The 23,159-nt window shown below is 43.8% G+C and overlaps 1 protein-coding gene and 1 long non-coding RNA gene across 7 annotated transcripts in view; one reads left to right on the top strand and one right to left on the bottom strand.

Annotated features, from left to right (window-relative positions):
* The window catches only part of MSH3 (mutS homolog 3), a 205,307-nt gene that overhangs the window by 43,768 nt on the left and 138,380 nt on the right, over positions 1-23,159 (bottom strand). For all 6 annotated transcript variants that reach the window (XR_008315277.1, XM_053291220.1, XM_053291222.1 and 3 more), the window contains 3 exons: positions 3,711-3,818; positions 3,322-3,436; positions 1,792-1,949 (listed from right to left, as the gene is read on the bottom strand). Coding sequence is in view for 5 of the 6 variants with exons in the window: in XM_053291220.1 (XP_053147195.1) it covers positions 1,792-1,949; positions 3,322-3,436; positions 3,711-3,818 (381 nt within the window). In the remaining variant the exon portion in view is untranslated. The remainder of the gene's footprint in view (positions 1-1,791; positions 1,950-3,321; positions 3,437-3,710; positions 3,819-23,159) is intronic.
* LOC128342975 (uncharacterized) overlaps positions 1-23,159 on the top strand; it is a 115,597-nt gene that overhangs the window by 73,922 nt on the left and 18,516 nt on the right. Inside the window, exon 4 of the long non-coding RNA XR_008315280.1 lies at positions 12,197-12,259. This is a non-coding gene — a long non-coding RNA (uncharacterized LOC128342975). The remainder of the gene's footprint in view (positions 1-12,196; positions 12,260-23,159) is intronic.

Raw genomic sequence — 23,159 nt, 5'->3', positions numbered from 1 at the left:
ATAATATTGGGCTTGGTGACTGATCAATTCCAGGCAGTTTTGGAAGATACTGATTATCTAGATCTATTTCAAACTGGCTTTAGAGCAGGCTATGGGATGGAGACCCATATTGGTCAGCCCTATTGGTTGGCCTGATGGATGATATTTACCAAGGAATGAACAGAAGGAATGGGATTTTGTTGCACCTCTCTACGGCGTTCGATACTATCGACCATGGTATCCTTCTAGATCGTTTGGGGTACTGCTCTGCAGTGGTTCTGTTCCTATCTCTCTGGTAGATTTCTGATGGTGTCGCTAGGAGATAGTTGCTCTTTGAAATGAGAGCTATTGTATGGTGTCCCTCAGGGCTCCATCCTATCTCCGATGATTTTTAACATCTACATGAAACCACTGGGTGAGATCATCAGGAGATTTGGAGCAGGGTGTTATCAATATGCTGATGACACTCAAATCTATTTCTCCATGATATATATCATCATCAGGAAATAACATAATCCCCTTAAATGCCTGCCTACAGGCAGTAATGGACTAGGTGTGAGAAAATAAACTGAACTGAATCCAAACAAGATGGAAGTACTCATGGTACGAGATCATACTTTGAGGGATGTGACAGACCTTCCTGTTCTGGTTGGGGTTGTACTCCCCCCGAAGGAAAGGTACATAGCTTGGGAGTGCTTCTGGACCCTGGCCTCACTCTGGTTTCTCAGGTTGAGGCTATGGCCAGGAGCACTTTCTATCAACTTTGGTTGATACAACAGCTGCATCCATTCCTTGGAGATAATGATCTCAGAACTGTGGCACATTCTCTGGTACCCTCTAGGCTTGACTACTACAATGCTCTCTATATGGGGCTGCCTTTGTATCTAATTCAGAAATTTCAGTTGGTCCAAAATGCAGCAGCTAGACTGGACTCCAGGGTTTCTCGGAGAGACCATATAATCCCTATTTTAAAGCAACAGCATTGGATACCAATAGGTTTCCAGGCAAAATACAAAGTGCTGGTAATTACCTTTAAAGCCCTAAACGGCTTAGGACTGGGTTACCTGGGAGAGAGCCTTCTTCTGCATGATCCCCACTGCATATTAAGGTCATTGAGAAAGGTCCGTCTCTGGATGCCACCAGCTCGTCTGGCGGGGACTCAGGAATGGGCCTTCTCTGTAGTTGCTCCTGGGCTGTGGAATGTGCTCTCTATAGACATTTGTGGTTTAATATCTTTACCAGCTTTTAAAAGAGTCCGTAAGAGGATTTTTTTAGCCTGGCTTTTAGTAGTCTTTGAATGTTTTAAATTGTTGTTTTAACAGTTTGTTTTATTTTGTCTTTATTGTATTTATTTTCGTGAACCACCTACAGCCTTTGGAGTCAGGTGGTATATAAACTAAATTAAATAAAAATATTAAAAACTGGTGCAGATGTCACAGCAATGGAGTCAAGTATTCTGAATACCTGGTTTTTATCAGCATTCAAGCAACAGCATTCCACACTAACTGGAGGTTTTGCCTCTTCAAAGGCAGCCCCATACAGAGTGTATTGTAGCAACATGGTAAACAGGATGTGAATAAGGCATGAGAGATCTCCAGGATAAGTGCAGCTGGTGTACCAGTTTAATCTGTCCAAAGCTGCGCTGGCCACATATGTCACTTGGCCATTTAAGAGCAACTAGATATGCAACTATACACTTTGGCAACCAGCAGGCATATGTGAATACTTAAATAAATACTTGTCAAAGTAAAATTATAATTAGTTTTCAGGGTTATCACATATTCCTCAAAACACATAGTTTTGACATCTCACCTGGTGAATATACCATCCACAATACCAACTCTTGCTTCCTGAGCCGGTACATAGGAACCAATCTGTGCCATGACCGTGATCAATGCAACTTGCTTTATATAGGAACTTTTTCCACCCATGTTAGGTCCAGTAATTATCATTACTCTTGGACTGTCCTCCTGGAAAAAGAAAAAGTGTAATTAAAATATTTTTCAGAAATTGGTCATTAACTCTTATGGACCTTTGGTCGTTCAGGAATGATCTGAACTATAATATTTCTTCTAAACGGGTTTCTTATTTGGAGTTCTTACTAAGGTTTCATTTATTTATGAAAATTTGCCTTTCTTTTTCCTGCTTATTATGCATACCATTAAAATACCACCACCACTCCACCAACAGTCTAAAATACAACTTGCACAGCTACTGTGATCAAATATTGTTTGGACCACAAAATGATCATTTAAGCTTAACTCCGGTAAAACAAGATGATCTTCACTTTCCTCTTGAAATGATGTGGTTGATTTTGAAGAGTATCTCTCAAAAAGGGAGTACCAATTATGGAGGGCCTACAACAATTTTTTATCATCACCTTAGGAATATAAGAAAAGCGAAATGCCTATCTCGCTCAGTATCCAATCTGTTTTCCACAGTGGCCAACCAGAAGCCTCTAGGAAGCCCACAAGCAGCAGATAAAAGCTATTCCACCCTCTCTCGTCAGTGACCTAGATCCAGGCACCTTTAGCACAGCAGCCTACTACAGCAGTGCAATTCAAATGAAGTAATATACGTTATTCCATCACTGGACGTGGCTTGCTTTGCCCCCTGGCTACAACAAACCCATGAGATTTTGTATGAACAGATGGTCTGATCCCTGGATCAGGTAATATACATATAAATAATAATATGGAAAATGCATTTTTCTTAAAATAAGACCAATATATTTGATAGATTGATTGATTGATACACCACACTTCCAAAAATGGCTCAGGGCAGTTCACATCAAGATAAAAACAATCAATTAACAATTAAAATAAAAACTAAATCAATTAAACAGTTAAAATTATTAACATTAAAATCATTTAAAAACATCATTAAAATTTTTAAACCATAAATCTAATTAAAAGCCTGGGTGAACAAATGTGTCTCCAGTGCCTTTTTAAAAGTTGCCAGAGATGGGAGGCTCTTATTTCAACAGGAAGCGCATTCCAAAGTCCAGGGGCACCAACGGAGAAGGTCCATTCCCAAGTAGCTGCCAAACGAATTGGTGGCAACTGCAGACTTATCCTTTATTAACCACATGACAATATTCACTACTGAGAGTTAATATAAGAAAACTCTAGTCTTCATCTGAAGTAATAATCTAAATAATATAATATATCCTTTCTAAAGTCATCTTCTGGGTCTTTCTTCCAGGTAACAGTCAAACACTTGTAGGGAGATTCCAATTATTGCTATTTGGAATTCAAGAAACCACATATACGGTGGCTTTTATGGACTAGAAACCATTTTATGATCTTATGATCCATTTCCAAATCCCTATACTATACTTACCAATAAGTATGTGTCATTTGGAACATACTGCTCTTGCTCTCCCAACAGCATGTCAATCACAGGGTGCTTCCCATTTTTTATCATTATCTCTGACTTTTCATCATTTATGACCGGTCTGAAAAAATGCATGTTATAGTACATTGTTACACTGAGAATGGAGTGAAGAGTCTAAAATCATATTTCTATCTTCTCCAAACAGAAGCAAGCTAGGCTCACATTCTACCTGGAATGAAACTCCACCTGTCCTACCAAGGAGCCACACAATCGAACCTTTTGGATAATATTTTGTGTCTTCAAAATGCAAAAATCACTTGACAATCACTTGACAATACTTATTTTTGTAGTTTGTTAAATAAACAAAGCTAGCCTATTCTAGAGAAGGTCATTACCTGCAATAGTCTCCTTGTTTCGCAACCTCAGCCAAGGAAAAGACACAGTCCACAGTTGCTAGGTGACCCACAGCTTTAGCAATGGAGTGATAATGTTCACTAAAATGGCTTCACATAGGTAAATAGAGAGGAAAAGAAAATAAGTGAAATATTACTATGAATAATTAATATCATAAGTGCTGCCACTAATTCCTTTTTATAAGATTCCTAAATACAGTTTCTATATAATGGCAAGAAAATAACCATTAAAATACAAGAAAAATCAAGTTAATTAGACCATATAGATGGGGTATACTGATGATTCAATGAGCCCTGAAAAATGAATCCTACCACCCTTTTATTTAGCATATCCTATTTATTTGTAGCCTGCTGGTGAGAAATTTCCTGCTGTCTTTTTATTTTATTGTTTTAGTGTGTTTACTGTATGATGTTTCTTTTTAGTTGTTAACTGCTTTGAGTTGTTTTTAACAGAAAAGGCAGGATAAAAGTCCTTAAAATAAAAAGGTAAACAAAAACAAGATTTGCCTACTTCAGTTATGAGTTATTGCAGCATAATATTATTAAAGGAACATGTATATCAGGGCATAACAAACATCTATTCTTTTTTTTTTTTTTTGCAGAACTATGACCTTCCATTTAATGGCCATGATTTAAATGTTTCTTCTTAAGCATGCTTTGAGCATGCACTGATTATTATGACATCTTCCTTGATGGTCTTTTTTCTGTTATTCTTTTGAAGCCTCTCTACACCATTTTAAATGGAGTTGCCCATTCAATGTTTTCTGCTCATCATTCAGACCTTATTACTTTTTTGTACCATTCTCTTCATGTCTTCAGTTTAAGCTTCTTGTACTTATTTTCAAAACACTGCTTTCCTCTTCTATAGCTTATTTTCTTTCTCTATATATTTAACCTTTTACCCTTTACTTTACAGATTTCCATCTTGCAATTAAACTTAAGATTTAAGATTACTCCATCAGTCTGTTGCCTGCATCACTTTTCTCTTGAAGTTTCCTTTTACTGAAAAGTATTTCCTCCTGACATCAGACCTCTTCCCCCATTTTTACGTTTAAGAATTGACATTTCTGAATCAACCCTCCCCTCGACTTTCATTTTCTTCCTTTCTTGGGATGTCTTCTACCTTCAGGCTGTAAGCCTGTGGGCAAGGCCTGTTCTGTTTTGCCTTTTAAAGTTTTGTACAGCACCTAACATTTGTACAACACCTTTCATTTAAGTAACTGACTAATTAATTAATTAATTATGCTTCCACACATTCAAACTGAAAGCTTTTAAAAAAGGGGGAGGGGCTTTTCATCCAATGCCTCAACTATCTTTTCTCATCTATCCTATTAATTCATGTACTCCATAAGCTGGTATCTGCTGATAAAGAGACTACTCCAAGGATCAGGATTTGAGCTGTCAATCATAAGAGGCAGTTAGGGAGTGACACAAGTTGGAAGTGAAGTACAGTTAGAGTGGGATTGTGGGTCTGGGTAGGAACCGTCTCAAAGAGGAGTTGTTCTGAAACTCGAAGGATAAGACAGTATTTAAAATAAAAGGACTGGCTTACTAGGACAGCCTGTAATAAAACAAGTTGTTCTACTAAGAACTAATCAGTCTACTTTCCTTTCACTGTCTCTACAACTGGACTATATTTGGTTCAAATCGAGGTCCAGTTAGATCACTTGCACCTCAAATGTTCATGTGTCTGCCAACTTGGATCGGGGTGGATGACATCATTACATACTACACCATTGAGATGCCCCTGTGTGTCACTCATTACAACTGTACCAAATTTGGTTCAAATTGGTTAGATAGTCACCAAATTAGTGCACTTGTGCCTCAAAGGTTCACACATCCAACATCTTGGATCAGGGTGGATGACATCATCACAAACTACACCATTGGCGCATCCCTATGTGTCCATACAGCAGTAGCAAATTTGGTTCAAATTGGTTAGACTGTCCACAAGTTAGTGCATTTGCACCTCAAAAGTTTACATGTCTGCCATCTTGAACTGGGGTGAATGACAATCTATGCTACTGAGGTGTCCCTATGTGTCACTCACTGCAACTGTACCGAATTTGGTTCAAATGGGTTACAGAGTCCACAAATTAGCCGGCTTGAGCCTCAGATGTTCGCACAACCACCATCTTGGATTGGGGTGGATGACATCATCACAAACTATGCCGTTGAGGTGCCCTACAACTGTATCCGATTTGGTTCATATTGGTCCAGGCGTTGCAAAGTTGATGGGAGTGGAGACACACACCCAGACAGGCACACACACAGAATGCCATGTGATTTTTAGCCTACTGGAAAGTAGACTAAAAATGGGTTGTGAAGCTGTCCAGAGAACAATTTGTTATGCGGCAGCTAATGACACAGCCATTTTTCTTTCTGGCGGCTTCCTGCACGTGTGATGCAGAGGCACGAGGGAGCGTTCAGAGGCTACCTTGGAGTGGAAGAATGAGCCAGCGCCCCATGGCCCAGGCCTAAGAGTGCCTCTGTGTGTAAAGTGACTAAGTACTGTGAGAAGTTCAAACCAACTTTGTGACCAAGCAAGATTTCAGCCCTATTAATCAGTACTGAAACAAGCAAACCTCAGATAACATCTTTAAATAAATATTCTTCTTGTTTAGTTGAAAAATACATCTGACTGAGTGATTTCTGTAACAAACCCTTCTCACATCTACTAAGTCATGTTAAAAGCATTAAGAAAACAATTACAGAGGCTTCATTGTATAACTGGTGGAAGCAGAAATGTAAGTAAACTTATACAAGCCAAAGTAACATCTATGATGAAAAACAACTGAAAATAAAAATTTTCTGACCAAATGCCACACTACCCCATAAGCAAGTCCATGGGCAGCTCACAATCTAAAAACACAATTAAAACAATGTAAAATACAGATTGAAACTCTAAAAAGTAAAACTATAAACTAAAAGCCTGACTAAACAGATATGTTTTCAAGTCCTCCTTTAAAACATCCAGAGAAAGAGAGGCTCTACTTTAGTTAGGAAGCACGTTCCAAAGTCCAGGGGCAACCCTAGAAAAGACCCAGTTTCGAGTTGCCACCAACTGAACTGGTGGCAACCACAACCAGACTTCCCTAGATAATCTTAATAGGTGGTGGAGTTCATGAAGAAGATGCTCTCTTAAATACCCTGGATACAAGCCGTTCAGGGCTTTATAGGTAATAACCAGTTCTTTGTATTTTGCGTGGAAACTTATTGGCAGCTAGTGTAGTTCTTTTTAAATGGGTGTGATATGATCTCTTTGGATAACTCCAAAGACCAACCTGGCTGCTGCATCCCGAACCAGCTGGTTTCTGGACTATGTACAGCCCAACATAGAATGCATTGCATTAGTCAAGTCTGGATGTTACCAGCATATGCATCACTGTTTCAAGGTAGTTTATCTCTGTAGCTGGAGTACCAGCCAAAGCCAATAGAAAGCATTCCTGGCCACTACCTCAACCTGAGAAACCAGGGAGAAGTTTGGGTCCAGACAAACTCCCAGATGATGTTCCTGCTCTTTCAAGTGGAATGTAACCCCATCCAGAACAGACAGCTCTAAGCCACTTCCTAAGTTCTGACCTCCCATAATGAATTCCTCCATCTTGCTTGGATTCAACCTCAGTTTGTTCTCCTTCATCCAGCTCATTACCGCCTCCAGGAAGGCATTTAGGGAAGGCCATTTCCTGATGTAGTTGACATTCAAAAATATATTTTGGCATATGAAGGAATTGTTGTGAACTGCACCTGGTTTCGCACTCTGTAAATCCTCAGAGTGAAAGAGGCAAAGTCACATCATAAACAAACTGAACTGGTTCTTGGAGATGGTGACCATGTAGGATCTGGGCGCGCAAACAGAGATAGAGACACACTCAGAAAATTCAATGGGCTTTATTATTAAAAAGTTGCTCATCAGGATAAAACAATCCACATTAAAAACATGTTTCCAATTCAAAGTGTAGTGTAATGTGCCTAACTAACATATGTGTGTGCAATCAGTAATTACAGCTATCTAATAATCTAACAAATCCTAATAAAACATTTAGAGAGAAGGAGGAAGGAGGGAGGGCTTAGGAAGGGGGTAGCAGCGATTAATAGGAAGGAGTGAAGAGGTATCCAAGGCTTGTGAAGGCAGCATATTACCAGGATCAGAGGCTTGAGAGAGGTGGGGCTTTTAGCTGAAGGAGAGAGGCTGTAGCTGGGAACAGCAACTTGGAAGCGGTGGTCTGGCTTCTGGTGATCAAGCAGGCAGGTCAAGAAGACAGTTTGCTCAGAGCAAGGCAGAGAGTGAAGGTACCATGGCTGGGGAAGTCTTGATCTCTCACTGCGCAGTGGAAGTCACAGACAGTTCCTGTCCATGGACAGAGTTTCTGCTTGTTGCCCCGCGGCTTAGCAGCAAACCCTTGGATTGTTCATGAGCAGATCTTGCTTGTAGGCACAAGATTGCTAGGGAGTATCATGGCTGGGGAGTCTTAACTTCTTACTGTGCAGCAGAAGTCACAGACAGTCCCTTCTCCCATGGAAAGAGTTCCTGCCTCTAGCCCCGTGGCTTGGGTAGCAAACTCTTGGATTACTTATGAGCAGACCTTGCTTGAAGGCACAAGATCGCTAGCTCTCTGTCCAGTAAGCCTCATTCTTTATAGTTGTATTTCCCTTTGATCCCCATAGAGTCTATTTGAAATCTCCTCATATTTTCCTGGGTCCCCAAAAAGGTGACAATGCTGTTACCTTCTGGATAATGTCTTTTAATTAGTCAGGATATTAGCCAGTCCAGGGAGATCTTAATCTCATCTTCTGTTAGCTGCTATCTTGAGGAGGGGACATTGCCCAAGGCAAATCTGCATCTCTGAGTTGCAAATGGGCATCTTCTCTTGTCTCAGATTTGCCAGCCTCATCCCATGAGGTGTTAAGGTGTTAGTAAAGTAAGAATTAAAGTCTATAGGTGTTTTCTTTGTGTGCATTTACCTATGTTGAATTTCTACAGAGAGCAATTGAGTATAGCGAGCAATCATTGACAAGGATTAACATAGATCTCTTGCAACAGGAAAGGGGAGATCAGCCTCTGGCCTCTTCCACAGACATTATCTGATAGTGAGTCACATATTAGCATTTGGATTGTTCTGGTCTGGCTTTTGTGCTTCCTTGAGTACCCATTTCACAATACAATGCTGGATGGCCTCTTCCTTCACAAAGCAGTTGAGATCTGCATGTCAGTTCACCTTGAGTCCAGGTATTTAATTCATTTCTTAATAAAATGGAACCAGACACAGGCCTGAATTCCACATACTTCTGGGCTGGTATCTCTGGGTCTAATGCTGGGGTACATGTGCCCCAACAGAATGAGGCCAGAACCTCCTCTTGTTGTATATAAGATGTGTGTATTGCAAGTTCTTTACTTATGTTAAAAAACTGTGCAGGAACCAAATGTTCACATCTCCTGTTCTACAGTTTGGTTTTGGAGGAAGAAGAATTATACTGGTTTAATTTTGGAGGGATTTTATTGGATATAATTTTAAATAATGGAGAAAAAAAGAATGTAAGGAGGCTGCCTTCAGCAAAGTTTTGGTGTGCAAATTGCAGAGCTAAAGAGTTCAAGTGAAGGAGTTCAAGGAGTGCAAATTGCTGTCAGAATCAGAGCTGGTGTTGGAAAGAGAGCTGAGAAATCACTGGGAGAGTTGAGACTCTCTTGTGGACTGAATCACTCCTAAAGCAGCTGAAGAAACAGTCTGGGACAGAACACCCCAGAACTGGTAAGGAAGAGCAGGACCCGAGGCTGAGCATGAGACAAGCCAGGCTTGCTACAGAAACCGACTAGAGGTGATTGCAAGAGGATTCTTGGTAAGGACCCTGAGTTAGGGCCCAGTATCCAGTATCAGTACAGGATAGATTACATGTGTTTTTCTCCTATTTTATCCTTATGTTCATATGGTTGCTGTTTTGTACTAAATTTTCAAAAATAACTTCAGGTTGCTTACCTGTAACTGGGGTTCTTCTGGTGGTCATCTGTCCATTCACACAGATGGGCTTCGTGCTGGCGCAAAGTAGAGACCAGAACATTCCAAGCTTTATTCTCTCCAGCTTGGTGCTGAGGCCCCTCCCCCAATCTACTAAGTCACAAGCTTGCACTCCATCAGTTCAGAGTCCACCACTACATAGCTCTGCAGCGGAGAAGGATGGGCATGTGTGTGAATGGATAGATGACCACCAGAAGAACTCCAATAAAGGTAAGCAACCTGAAGTTCTTCTGAGTGGTATCTGACTATCACATATATGGGCATACCGCAAGCTCTTATCATGACTGGAGGCAGGAGACAGAGCCCAGAGAGCTGGTTGAGTAGCTCCTGCACGACAGTGGAAGAGAGACTGTAGACCTGAACTCCAGAAGGCTGAGTCTTGTTGCGCCAATGTCCAGGGCCTAGTGTCTGATGAATGAAGTCAGGGATGACCAGGTGGCAGCTTGGGCAGACTTTGGTCAAAGGCTGTGGACGTTGCTATGGCCCTGGTGGAATGGGAGGCACCAACCCCACCACCTGATATGTGAGCTTGATGGCTTGAACTATCCAGGCTGAAATGGACTGGGCAAAGGCTTCTTCAGATGATGTGGGGTTTGGGAAAAACACAGCTAGGGAGATCAGCTGTGACCTATGGAACAATGAAACTATCTTAGGTAAGAAGGCAATGACTGGTCTAAGGGTGACCTTCTCTTTCTGAAAAATCAGGTAAGGCGGGTCTGAGCATAAGGCTCATAACTCTCCCACCCTACAGACTTATGTTATGGCCACTAAAAACACTGTCTTAAGATTCAGGAAGCAAAGGTCACAGGTGGCTAAAGCGTCTGCCTGTGAGGGAAGTTAAGACCTGGGTAGACGCCATGGTGGAGCTTCAGTAGGTGCACCAAGACGTAAGTATGCCAAACCCTTCAAAGACTGCTTGACCTGTGACACTGCAAGAGGGATATCAGTATGGGGTAATCCAAAAGCCTGCAACAGCCGCCAGATGTACCCATATAGAGGGCATCAACAAACCGGCCCTCTTCAATTTCAGCATGTGAGATAGTATAATAGTCAGGGGGGCAGTAGCCAGGTCAGATGAACCTGACAGTCTAGCATATTCTGAGAAATTTTTCTATTTTGCCGTATAGGATATCCTAGTGGAAGGCTTCCTGCAGGCTGTCAGTACTTCATGTAGCTCAGGTGTCCAGTCAATTGAATCTTCCATGCCATGAGCCATAGAGTGGCCATATCCAGATGTAGGACCTTGCCCTGTTGTTGAGACAGGAACCTGGGGTGAGGAGGAAGAGAGTGGAAGCATCATCCTGACAAGTGAAGTAGGAGAGAAAACCAATGATGACATGGCCACCATGGAATGATGAGGATGCAATTCTCAGCGTGGTGCCAGCATGGTGTAGTGGTTAGAGTGCTGGACTAGGACCAGGGAGACCAGAGTTCAAATACCCATTCAGCCACGAGGCTTGCTGGGTGACTCTGAGCCAGTCACTTCTCTCTCAGCCTAACCTACATCACAGGGTTGTTGTGAGGAGAAACTTAAGTATGTAGTACACCACTCTGGGCTCCTTGGTGGAAGAACTGTATAGAAAATGTAGATGATGGTGATGATATTAATAATTCACCTTGTCCTGGTGTATCTTCTGAAGAATTGAGGCATCAACAGAATTGGTAAAAACAGTTAAGTAAAATCCGTCAACCAGGAGATCGTGAAAGGATCTCCTTTGGAATTCTTCCCGAACCCTGCCCTGATGTGGAATGTCAAGCTTGGATTGGTGAAAAAGTCTATCTGAGGTTCCTCCCAGATCCAGAAGACCTCTTGTAACACGCCTGGGTGTAGTTAACACTCGTGGGAGATGCTGTGAGCCCTGCTCAGATCATCTGCCAATGTGTTGTTCAGGCCTTTGATGTGCACTACTGAAAATGGATGTGGTGTAGAAGCACCCAATGCCAGAGTTCTAGAGAAAGGACTAGCAGGGCGTGTGACCCTGTGCCTCCCTGCCTGTTCACATAGGCCATCGCAGTTGTGTCTGTCATTATCTGTGCATGTTGGCCTACCAAGTCTGGCTGAAACCCTTGGAGGGCCTTGAAAATTGGCAAGAGCTCAAGGAAGTTGATGTGATGGTGTTCTCAGACCAATGTTGGTTCAGATGAAGGTTCCTGTAATGGGCACCCCAACCTTCTTCAGAAGCATCCACCATCAGGTAAGCTTGAGGGCCTGGCCTGTTGAAGGGTGTTGATTGACCGGGAGTTGATTGACCGTTGATTGCAGGCACAGTCCCCAGTATGAGAGAGCAGACTAGATCAAAGGGGGCAGCTCCAGAACCCCTGATTGTTGCTATTGCAAAGGTTCGAAGAAATCGAGAAGCCACCTTTGAAGAGGTTGCATATGAAGTTGAGCAGTGGGCAAGACATCTGTAGTGGATGCCATCAGCCCTAACATTAGTTTTATCTGCTTCACAGGACAGAAAGGCGACTGGCGTAGAGAATGTGCAAGATCTGAAATCTGCTTTGCACGATCTTCTGGTAAGTACACCACAGCTGCGGTGGAATAGAAAACAATGCCTAAGAGTGTTATTCTGCGAGTTGGAGTGAGTTAAGACTTTATTTTCAGTTCTAGGCACCTTAGAAGAGATGTAGTGATATGTATATTCCTGTGAAGGGTTTCTAGGCGACTGGCTACTAAGAGCCAGTCATGCAAGTACGGGAAGATTTGTATCCTTCTCCTGAAGGTGACCGACTACCACTGATATGCACTTCATATAGACCCTTTGAGTGGGAGAGGGGCCAAAGGACATCACTTTGCGAGATTCTATAAGAAAGCTTAAGTACTTTCTGTGTTGTGGCTGGCTTGTTATAGGGCATTTTCCAAATCTATGGAGGCACATTTCCCTCAATAGCAGAGGAATGATCTCTGACACTGTCAGCATTCGGAAACGTTTCTAGGTTATAAAGGAGTTCAGGAACCTGAGGTCCAAAGTGGGTGAAGGCCTCCACCACTCTTTGGCACGGTGAAGTAGGGAGAAAACAGGTCGTCCAGAGAGATGGGTTCGATTGCCCCTTTTCAAAGTACAGCCTCAACCTCTTCTATCAGCGTCGCATTGGGCAGAGTGATGCGTTTCCCAGAATTTGGAGGCTGTTACTCAAACTCTGTGGTGTAACCTTTCCATGTACCTACCGTATCATTGAGATACATGAAAATGTGTGTGTGTATTCCATGTGCAATAACTTATTTTTACATATCCTGTAAAGTTTTTATAAGTGTCATAATTTGCTTTCAACATATGCAATGGCATACTTTAACTTTTATTAATATACTTTCTACATTTTTGATTGATTGATTGACTGCAAAACATCCCCAGCCCATTTGGCTAGCAAAAACAATTAACAATAACAAACAAAAAGAGAATTAACAATAGTAAAGAGAGAGAATGAGAGTGGGGAGAAAGAAGAAATGAACAGATGCCATAAAAGTAATCATAATTATAGCAGGATCTTGAGATGGGGGAAAAGAAGAAATGAACAGATGCCTTAAAAGCAATCATATTTATAGCAGGATCTTGTGAATGTAATGTTTATTTTTCCCCTGAAGAAAGAATTGCGACCAGGGTGAAGTAAAACCATGTCCTTTTGCACCAGCACTGTACAATTTAATTAGTCACTAGTCAGTTTTTCAAAGAGTGTTATGACAAATCTTCCTCAGGTGGAAGGGGAAAATGTTTGAAAACATCATTTTGTATTTTTGCGTGGTGAATGTATGATCATTTAATGTGTAGTGCTTACATAACATCACTTTGAGCCACGTCCCTTTCCTGTGATCAGGGGGGAAAAAAGAGTTCCTTTTCACAGTAAAGCTACGAACACTGGAGCAAGATTCCTCCCCACCCCATCCATGCCGTGGGGAAAGATCCAGTGTTTTTAAACAGCGAAGGGTTTGAGAACATGCTGCAGTTTGATCCTGTCTTGATGGGACAGATACTAGAAGGTGCTCCCATGAAGATGAGAGTGCTGGGCATCTGGGTGCTGGCCAGTATGATAACAGCACCTGTCCCTTCATGGTGAGGGCGAGCGTCTATAAGAAGAATATGATCTGGACAAATAGCCACAACACGGGCATCTGGACCGAGATCTGAAACTTTGCTGCCTTCTGCAGAACCAGTCGTTGGACCCGAAGCTGTGACCGTCACATCTGCATCTTTCACAGTCATGTCCCACATATGTGTGGCCCCTGTCCCTGCCAAATTCATAATAGTTACTGTCATAGTAGTTATACTTCAGGTTCAACAGGGGAGTAGTGGGGTCTTCTATATCTGTCCTGGCCTCTGGGAGGGGAGGAGTAGTCACTCGACCTCAACCATCCCAAGTGAAGGGATTCCCCCTCCGAGTCTCTCCCATTACTTCTCAGGGAGTACCACCTGTGATATGGGTATCAAACCACCCCGTTCAGGTGGGAGGCTCCATCAATTGTAATGGGCTGCTCCAGTGATCCAGCTGGCGATTTGTCAGCAAGATCGAGGCTGTGGTGAAGCTGTGTGCTGGGATCATGCTCCTTGGTACCAAGGGCTCTGCTGTGCTGTTGGGGCTACTCTGTTAAGCTGTGCGGCTGCATCCCGATGCACCTTCTCCAATCTAAAGCTGTGCACCTGCACATCGGGTTCCTTCAACACCTTCTTTTTCGGCTTCGGTGCCAAATTGAAGCCTGGCAGGTCATATTTTCTTTTTCTTCTGGGCTTCCAGTGTTGGCAGAAGCCCGCCCTCAGGATGGAGCATCCCCAAAGTTGATGGCAGTTATGGAGCCAGTAGCACTTGCCCCTGGGCTAATGGGACTGAAGGAAGAACTGTAGTGCTTGCCAGTGGCGCAGTAATGGAGGTCAGAGGAGTCCCAGGGCCGCCATGGGGAGTAGCACCTGCCATGTTGGAAGCGGTAACGATGGGATTATGCTTAGGCGAACCGCTACTTTGCTCCATGATCGGGGGTGCAGGCAGGGCTCACTCCCAGAGAGATAGCTGAAGTCTGGAGGTCCTGTTGCAATATGCCTGTTGCATAAATTTCTGGCAATGGGAGCAGTTCCACACAGAATGAGTCCCCCCCACCCACCCAAGCAGAACAGACAGAGATTATGCCCATCTGATGAAGGTATCTTTGCTTGACAGCCTGCACAGCGTTTAAATGTTGCCTGGCAGTGCATACAATAAAAAGGCAGGGGAAAGGCCCACTCCCCTGAGGAGGAGGGAAACTGGAAAGGAAAATGGGGGAAGGAATGCAATAAAAAATAAAAATGCAAACACGTCAGGAAAAAACTAGAAATAAAATATAGAAAGGAGTTGGAGAGAAAGAATAAGAGGAACTTCTATCATTTTCAAAAGCTACAAAAGGCTCTTGGTGAGATGATTCTTCTTTGGTGGATGAAAAAGAACTGAGGAGGTGGGTACAGAGCACATGACCTAGTAGATTGCGGGAGGAGCCTCAGCACAAAGCTGGAGAGAATGGCACTTGGAAGGTTCTAGTCTCTATTTCAAGCAAGCACGAAGCCCATCTGTGTGATGGACAGAGACCACCCAGAAGAACTATTGTTCTGAATTTAACTATATTAAAATAAAATATTATTGTTTTGAAGTTAAAAATACGTAGCTTCTGTCTGCTTCTCCACCTCACGCTTAGAAGCCTTTCTACTCTACCTAACTTTGAATGAGACAGAGGTTTGGAAGGCTGAAAAGAAAAAATACAAAAGTTTACTTGGTGGCAGCAATGAAGCTTAAGATCATGGGGTTGGTTGAGACCAGGCCATTTCACATGGTGGCAGCATGGTGGGATCTGTGACAGGGTGTCATCAGCATATTGGTAACATCCTGTGATATGAAAGATTTTGGACTTTGATGGGGAATGGCTAAGGGCCTGTGCGGAGAACCAGTGGTCAGATCAACCTAACTAGTCAAGGAGGCCCCAGGGGAAATTATAACTGCTGGCTTTGCAAATTGTATCATATTTGAGAAAGACAACTTGCATAAACAGGTTGTGTGGTGATAATCTGGCCACATAGAATGTGCTGAGTTGTAGGGAAATGTGAGGGGCCCTGACAACAGCAACAGGGTGTATGCCAAACTATAGGAGGGGATCTGCATGAAATGGAGGTGAGAAGTGAAAGTCATTAATCTGATATGAGAAGAAATTAAGCTGACAAAGGGAAAGTTACTAGGTGGTGAACAAAAGGGACTTGCATATTTAAAACCCCGGTCCATCTGGTCACCACAACCTAAGGAAGGAAGATTCTAAGTGACCATGAATTACACCCAAGATAATTGGGAGGGCCAGAAGAGGCAGATTTTAGCAGAGAACAGGGACTCATTGATTTTAATTAGGTAATCAGGATCTGCACACACTTATTGCCCATCTCTGCCTAGTCTGGTTTATAAAAAGCAGCTGGACCTCAAAAGGGAACCTTCAGACACCATCAAAACCAGAGATCATTTGGATGCGTCCCTACTTGCTGTTGATCTCTGCACACATTTGACTACTAGCTCACAACCCTGGCCACGTTATTGACCTAGTTGTGTAAGCATCTAGTATGCTGTTGTAAACCGCTCAGAGACATGCATTTTGGACGGTATGGAAGTGTTAAATTAAAAAAAAATAACAGTATAGACCTAGTATAGTATAGACCTAGTAGTATAGTATAGACCTAATAGGATAGACCTAGTATAGACTAGTATAGACCCCTGCTAACTTGGCTAAGAGGCACCTTTTACCGTGGTGATTCTCTTTATTTAGCAGGGGGAGAGTAACTGGCCCTATTGACCCCCAGCACAGTACTTCCAGTGACTGTTGCTGGTGTCTGTCTTATGTTTCTTTTAGATTGTGAGCCCCCTGGGGACAGGGTTCCATCTTATTTTTATTTATTATTTCTCTGTGTAAACCGCCCTGAGCCATTTTTGGAAGGACGGTATAGAAATCGAATAACTAACTAACTAACTAGACATAGGATTGCTTTTATGATATTGAAAACTTGATGTGTGTCCATTGTGTTATCCAAGGGTCTTGCTTTATTGCTGCAATATTAAAACTTTAGTTGGAATTATTATCTGGCTTATCAAAACTGTTTGTATCCTGATGGGTGTAGAACAGGGATTCTCAAACTTGGGTCCTCAGGTGTTATTGGACTTCAACTCCCATAATCCCCAGCCTCAGTGGCCTTTGGTTGGGGATTATGGGAATTGAAGTCCAATAACACCTGAGGACCCAAGTTTGAGAATCACTGGTGTAGAAGTACCTAAGCCTTGCTGGGTTGAAGGGTGGAGGGGTTCTGAGACTCTCTAGTTATCTGTAATCAATACACTCTAGTAGTTATACATCACTCAGTTGTCTCTGTGAATCTCTAAATAATACCAGTTTATCTGCACCGAAGTCTCGGTTAAGATCTGGGAGTAAAGCACCTTCCCGAGTCATACTTTTATTTAAGACAGGCTGTTTGTCTTGTTTTTCTCATCTTGTTTGTTGTGGAAGCACCATAAGCCCTAGTGGAATGTGCCTTGATGGACTTCGGTGGCTGAACTTTCTGTAGAGCATAAGCTAAATGGATGGTTTCTACAAGCCAGTGTGATAGTCTCTGCCCAGACAAAGTCTGACTCATGGTAACACCCTTGTAGGATACAAATAGCCTCCTTGATTACCTGAAAGGCTTAGTCTTAGAAAGATAATAGAGAAGTGCTCTGCAAACATCTCAGGAAAGTAGAGCCTTTTCTAGAGGCGTAGCCAGTGACTTAAAGAAGGTGGGAAGTACAATGTCCTGATTGATGTGGAAATCAGTCACAATTCTAGGCAAAAAAGTGATGTCAGGTCGCAGGAGAACCTTGTCCAGGTAGAAACGGGCATAAGTTACTTCCATTCTGAGAGCCGTACGTTCACTCACCCTGCGAGCGGTGGTGATAACTACCAAGAAGGCAGTTTTTAAGAACGTAAGCTTCAACGTAGAGGAAAGCAAGGGTTCAAATGGTGGCTCAGTCAGAGCGGATAGGACCAGAGAGATGCTCCATTGCTTCAGCGGTCTGCGGACAGGTGGATAGAGGTTAGTGAGGCCTTTTTTAAAACTCTTGCAGGAGGAATGGCAGAACACCATCTTGCCATCCCAGCCAGGGTGTCTGGATGATAGCGCAGCCAGGCGAACTCTAACTGACACATTGGAGAGTTTTGATGTTTTTAGGGAAGTCAGATAGAGCAGGACCTCACGGATGGAGGCCTTTTTAGGACAGAAACCATGTCATGAAGCATAGGCAGCAAATCTCCTCCACTTGCTGGTGTAATTTTTTTCCTGTAGATGGTTTAATGTTGATTCAGCAGGATCTTTTTCAGCAGTTGATCCTCCACGCTGTTAGCTGTAGGGTGAGAACTTCTGGATGTAGAACATGGCCATCTTCCTGTATCAGGAGATCTGTGCGGTTTGGAAGTCTCTGGAAGGTGTACGAGGTTAGTTTGAGTAAATGTGGAAACATACTTGGCAGGGCCATCAAGGTGTGATCCTGCACCTCATGTGGCCAGCCAGGATTTGCGCCACTACCCTGCTCACAAGAGGCAGTGGGGGGAACATGTAAGACCAATTACGTGAGCAGTCCATCTGGAAAGCATCCCCAAATGACTGAGGGTCGTGGCCTGCTCTTGAGCAGAACAGCTTGCATTTTGCATTCTGAGCTGTAGCAAATAAGTCGATCTCCAGGTGTTCCCAAAGACTGAAGATTCGCTGCAGGTAAACATCATTCAGTTCCCGCTCGTGCCGGGTTTCCGTCAAGAACGAGCAGCTGAGGCCATCCACTAGCACATTGTCTGTGCCCTTGATGTGGATGGCTACAGGGGTAATACTGTTCTTGATGCACCAGTGCCAAATCTGTATGGTGAGTGCACACAGAGCCCTGGAGACTGTCCCTGCTGCCTGTTGAGATAGGCGATGGCGGTAGTGTTGTCCAACTGCAGTTGTACTACCCTTCCTCTCAGCATCGGGAGGAAGGCTTTCATGGCTTGAAAAACTGCCAACAGTTCCAGGAAATTTATGTGAAAATGGCATTGGGTGCGGGTCCAGGGACCTTGCGTCACTGTGGCAATGCAATGTCCGCCTCAACCTCTCAGTGAAGTGTCCGTTGTGTCCGATATGGACGGAGCCTGTGGCTGAAAGGGTACTCCTTTGAGAAGATTGTGCTTCCGTGTCCACCAGGACACCAGAACAAAGGATTGGCAGAGGCACAAGTAGCTGCTTCGTTCGACTGTCTCTGTTTAGACAGAAGGACAACAGGAACCACAGCTGCAGTTTCCTCATCTTCAACCAGGTGTAGCACACAGTTGACTTGCAGGAGGCCATCAGGCCCAGCAGTCGCTGAATTTGATATGCAGTCTGCAAAGGACTGGCTTGAAACTGCCGAACCATTAGCATGATGGCTTGGTAGTGATCTTCTATTAAGAATGCTCTCCCTAAGCTGGCATCCAGTACAGCCACAATGTAAGGTATGTGGATACTAGTGTCAGGTGAGATTTTTTCCAGTTGACCTGTATCCCAAGATCCTGGAGAAGCTCTAACATGTACTGTATCTGCGAAAGTAACTCTTTTTCGTCTTTTGACGTCAGGAGCCAATAGTCCAGAGAGGGATACAGTTTTAGGCCCTTTATTCTTAAGTCAGCCACTATTACCGCCATGCATTTGGTAAATACACGTGGGGCAGTGCAAAGTCCGAAAGGAAGGACTCGGTATTGATAAATTGAGGTCCCTACTGTGAACTTCAGGAATTTCTGATAAGATGGCCAGATCCCTATGTGAAAAAGGCGTCTTTTAAATCCAACATCACAAGCCACAGCTCCCAATGTAGAAGTGATAGAATGTCCTGCAACATTGTCATCCGATACTTTTTCACAAGGACGAATTTGCTGAGATGCCTTAGGTCCATAATAGGTTGTATTCTGCCATCTTTATTTGGGATTTGGAAATAACGAGAGTAAAATCCCTCCTGTCGCTGAGCCCATTGCACTGGGACTATTGCTTTCTTGTGCAGGAGCTCCTGTACTTCTTGAAGTAAGGCAGGTGCTGCTCTTGTGAAGCGTAGGCCCCTGAAAAGAGGGTGAGTCTTGAATTCTATTGCATAGCCTGACGTGACAATCTTCAAGACCTACTGGTCCAATGTTATGTTGTGCCATGCTTGTGCATGATTCGCCAATCTGATGGAGTTGATGGCTAGTGGGGCTAGCAAGCAGATGTTGTAGGCAGGAACATTGTCCTCCCTGTTGTTCTGGGAGAGAGAGTGAAGCAGATGGTGTGATAATGATAGTGTGTGCGGTGGGCTTTCTTGAACCTCAAAGCTACTGTTTGTTGTCCTCCATTTGTTTGTTGCACTGGGTCGTGGCATATTTATCCTTCTGTTGCGAAACCCACTTATAGAAGGATTGGTAAGTCTTACGGTAGTCCTGTTGGTCTTGTGGTCTATAGGAGGAGCGGGGACGGTAGTAGAACCTCTGCTTGGAAGTTTGGTACGTTGAGGCTGAAGAACAACAACGTTTTGGCCATGAACTTTGACTTCTTCATCTTCTTCATTGTCGTGTCTGTCTCCTGTGAGAAAAGGCCCTTACCATCGAACGGAAGGCCCTCTATCTTGTCCTTCATATCTTGTTGCAGGGCGGCTGATCTTAGCCAAGCGTGTCAACACAAGGTAATAGCCGCGGTAATGGACTTAGATTCTGACTCCGCTAAGTGTTTCGTGGTGCTCAGTTGTTGACAGGTAAGGTGTCCTGCCTTCTGTAGAGTCTTCTGGAATCGAACCTTCAGTTCTTCAGGAGACAGTGTATCAAGGTCCTTCTCCAAGTTCTCCGAGATGCAATAGCTGTACTTCGCCGTACATGCGGAATAAGTAGCCGCTTTGACAGAGAGACAAGAGGTGAAGTAATGTTTTCTCCCCAAAACGTCCAATTTCCTGCCCTCTTTATCCGCAGGGGTGGTGTGACGTCTCCCCAATCTTGATAAGGTAGCACAATTCATAACCAGAGAGTTTGGGACTGGATGCTTGAACAGGTATGTATTATCTTGCTCCTGCACCCGGTAAAGGCCCTCCAATCTCTTCGACGTAGGTGTGGACATATGAGGAACCTGCCAAGCACACTGAGCAGCATTCAAAATAATAGGAAGTAGGGGTAGTGCCACTAGTTGGGCCGACTGGGACATCGATGGTTTTCACTTGAGAAGATAGATCCAGTCTTAAGGCAGAAGCCATCTGCTTTACATGGGAATGATATGCCTTCAATTCCTCCGTCGGAGAGACGTGGGCAGATGTGGCCACATCCGGTGATGGGTCGGGTTCTACAGTTTCGGCATCTGATTCAAAGTTGGAAGAGCCATGGTGGCTGTCATCAGAAACAATCTCAGAAGGAGTGTGGTGTGAAGGACCTCTGCCTGGCAATGCTACACATGGGAGAGCAGTCGAAGGTGAGTCCTCTGTCTGGGCCGCTGAAGAAGAGACTTGTTTCAGAGCAGTCTACATATATTTCATAGATGTAGGAAGCAGAGTCTGAGTAGAAGCGTTGGTGGAGTGCACCTTCCTGGGAGTAGGAGGGGCATCCCCTGCAGAGAGAGGATGGATTGGTATTGCACATGTGGCGATCTGAGGTATAGTAGCCTTCTGTCGCCATGCTTGATCCTCATTGTAGTCATAGGCCACACCCGGTGAAGTTATACCAGGCAAAGCAGTCTCTTTCGATGGGGATACTGTGTGACTGAAGCTGCAAGTGTGCCACGGCGCAACGGTGGTAAGTTGAGTAGCAGTCAGTAAAAGCGGCATTGGATTGGCAGTAGAACTGGAACATCATCTTCCGAACAAGGAAAACCTTTGAATGTAGAGGGAGTGGTAGCTCCCCATTGTAAGGAGAGACAGGGCAGCTCCCGGGTTCAAAGGCAGTGCCTCTGTATCAGAAAGATCAGCTTCCTCTAGAGCAAATGTCATGGGCACTTGGAACCAAGGAATGACAGTAGAGATGTTAATTAGAGTGTTCAAGGTCGAAGGCTGTGCCCCATCCCCTGATGTCGAAGGGGATCGTATAGGGGTCGGCGCTAGCAGCAAATCCCGCACTGTCTGTACCAAGCATGTCGATGTCGCCGTAGCCGGTACTTCTGCAATTTTTGACGTCGACGTCGAAGTGACGTGTGGCGGCTGGCTTGCTCGCTCTCGTGGCTTCCAACAGCGTCGAAGTTGGTGTCAAGCGTTGTGGAACCTTCAACGGTTCTGGAATCTGAGATTTTGTCAATGCCGATAGCGCCGTTGATGTCAAGGGGTTCGATATGGAGTTGAAGACTACATCTTGAGCTGACTTCGGCGAAGGAGTCGAGCTCAATGACGATATTTTCCGCATTATTTTTGCAGGCTTGCTAGTGGTCGCCATTTTCTCACCTGGCCTCTTTGAGGACTTTGGCGTTTTCACAGTGGGCACTGAGGATTTAGACTGGTCGGTACCCAGGGCCCTCGAGCCATGCACCTGAGATTTATTCAATGAAGAAGAAGGTGCAGCCAAAACATCATCATATATTGCAGCCCTCAAACAAGTTCATGATTCCTCCGTGTTTGTTTCGAAAACGACTGGCAAATTTTGCAGCCTGAAGTGACATGGGCCTCCCCCAGACAGAGCAAACATAAACTATGAGCATCTTATGAGGGCAATTTGGCATTGTATTTATCGCGTTTGAAATTTTTTTTCTGTGTTGGGGTATCCATATTCCCTTGAGTACTATTGCCAACAAAGCAGTCCGTTACTCACAAACTTCATCGTTAGACAGTCCAAGGTCAGATAACAGTCCAATCGGTCGACAAACAGAATCGGTACGGGAAGCAAGCGAAAATGTTAAAAAGTCCAGGCTATATCAGTCTGATCAGGCGACAAAGAGGCAAGTCAGAAGCTTTATCCAGAAGACAGTCCAAGATCAAACAGCCAGAGAAGACAAATAGTAGAACAAACAAAAAAGTCAAAGAACCAGAATGAGGAGCTGCAGAAACCGAGTGAACCGATCTCTGCAGCAGTCGCAAAGGAACTGAGGTGCCTACGCTTTCTCCCGCCTTAAATAGTCACATGGTCACATGGGGTGGGGCGCAGGCACCGAAAAGGTGCTGTGGAACTAGACACTGAGAGGCTTCCATGCAGGTGCAGAAACCATTCTAATGGATTCAACGGATCACGAACCAGATAGAACTGCTTCTTTGCTGCGCGCATTGCTAGAGCATAGATCTTCAAATCTGCTGTGTTGTAATCAGTTGGGTTCAAGCAGAGTCTTTCTCCACTTGAGCTCTAGCCATCTACCTTGTTGCTTTAGCCCCCATAGTTCTTCAGTGTAGCAGGGAGCTGATTTAGAAGCAGGTTGCAGAGGGTGTTTAGGAGTAAACATGTCTACCATCCTAGTAAGTTCATTATTCCAAG

The sequence above is a fragment of the Hemicordylus capensis genome, chromosome 2 (genome assembly GCF_027244095.1).
Source record: "Hemicordylus capensis ecotype Gifberg chromosome 2, rHemCap1.1.pri, whole genome shotgun sequence".
Lineage (NCBI taxonomy): Eukaryota > Metazoa > Chordata > Lepidosauria > Squamata > Cordylidae > Hemicordylus > Hemicordylus capensis.
Note: the sequence above shows the minus strand (reverse complement) of the source record. Positions and strands in the feature narration are given on the sequence as shown.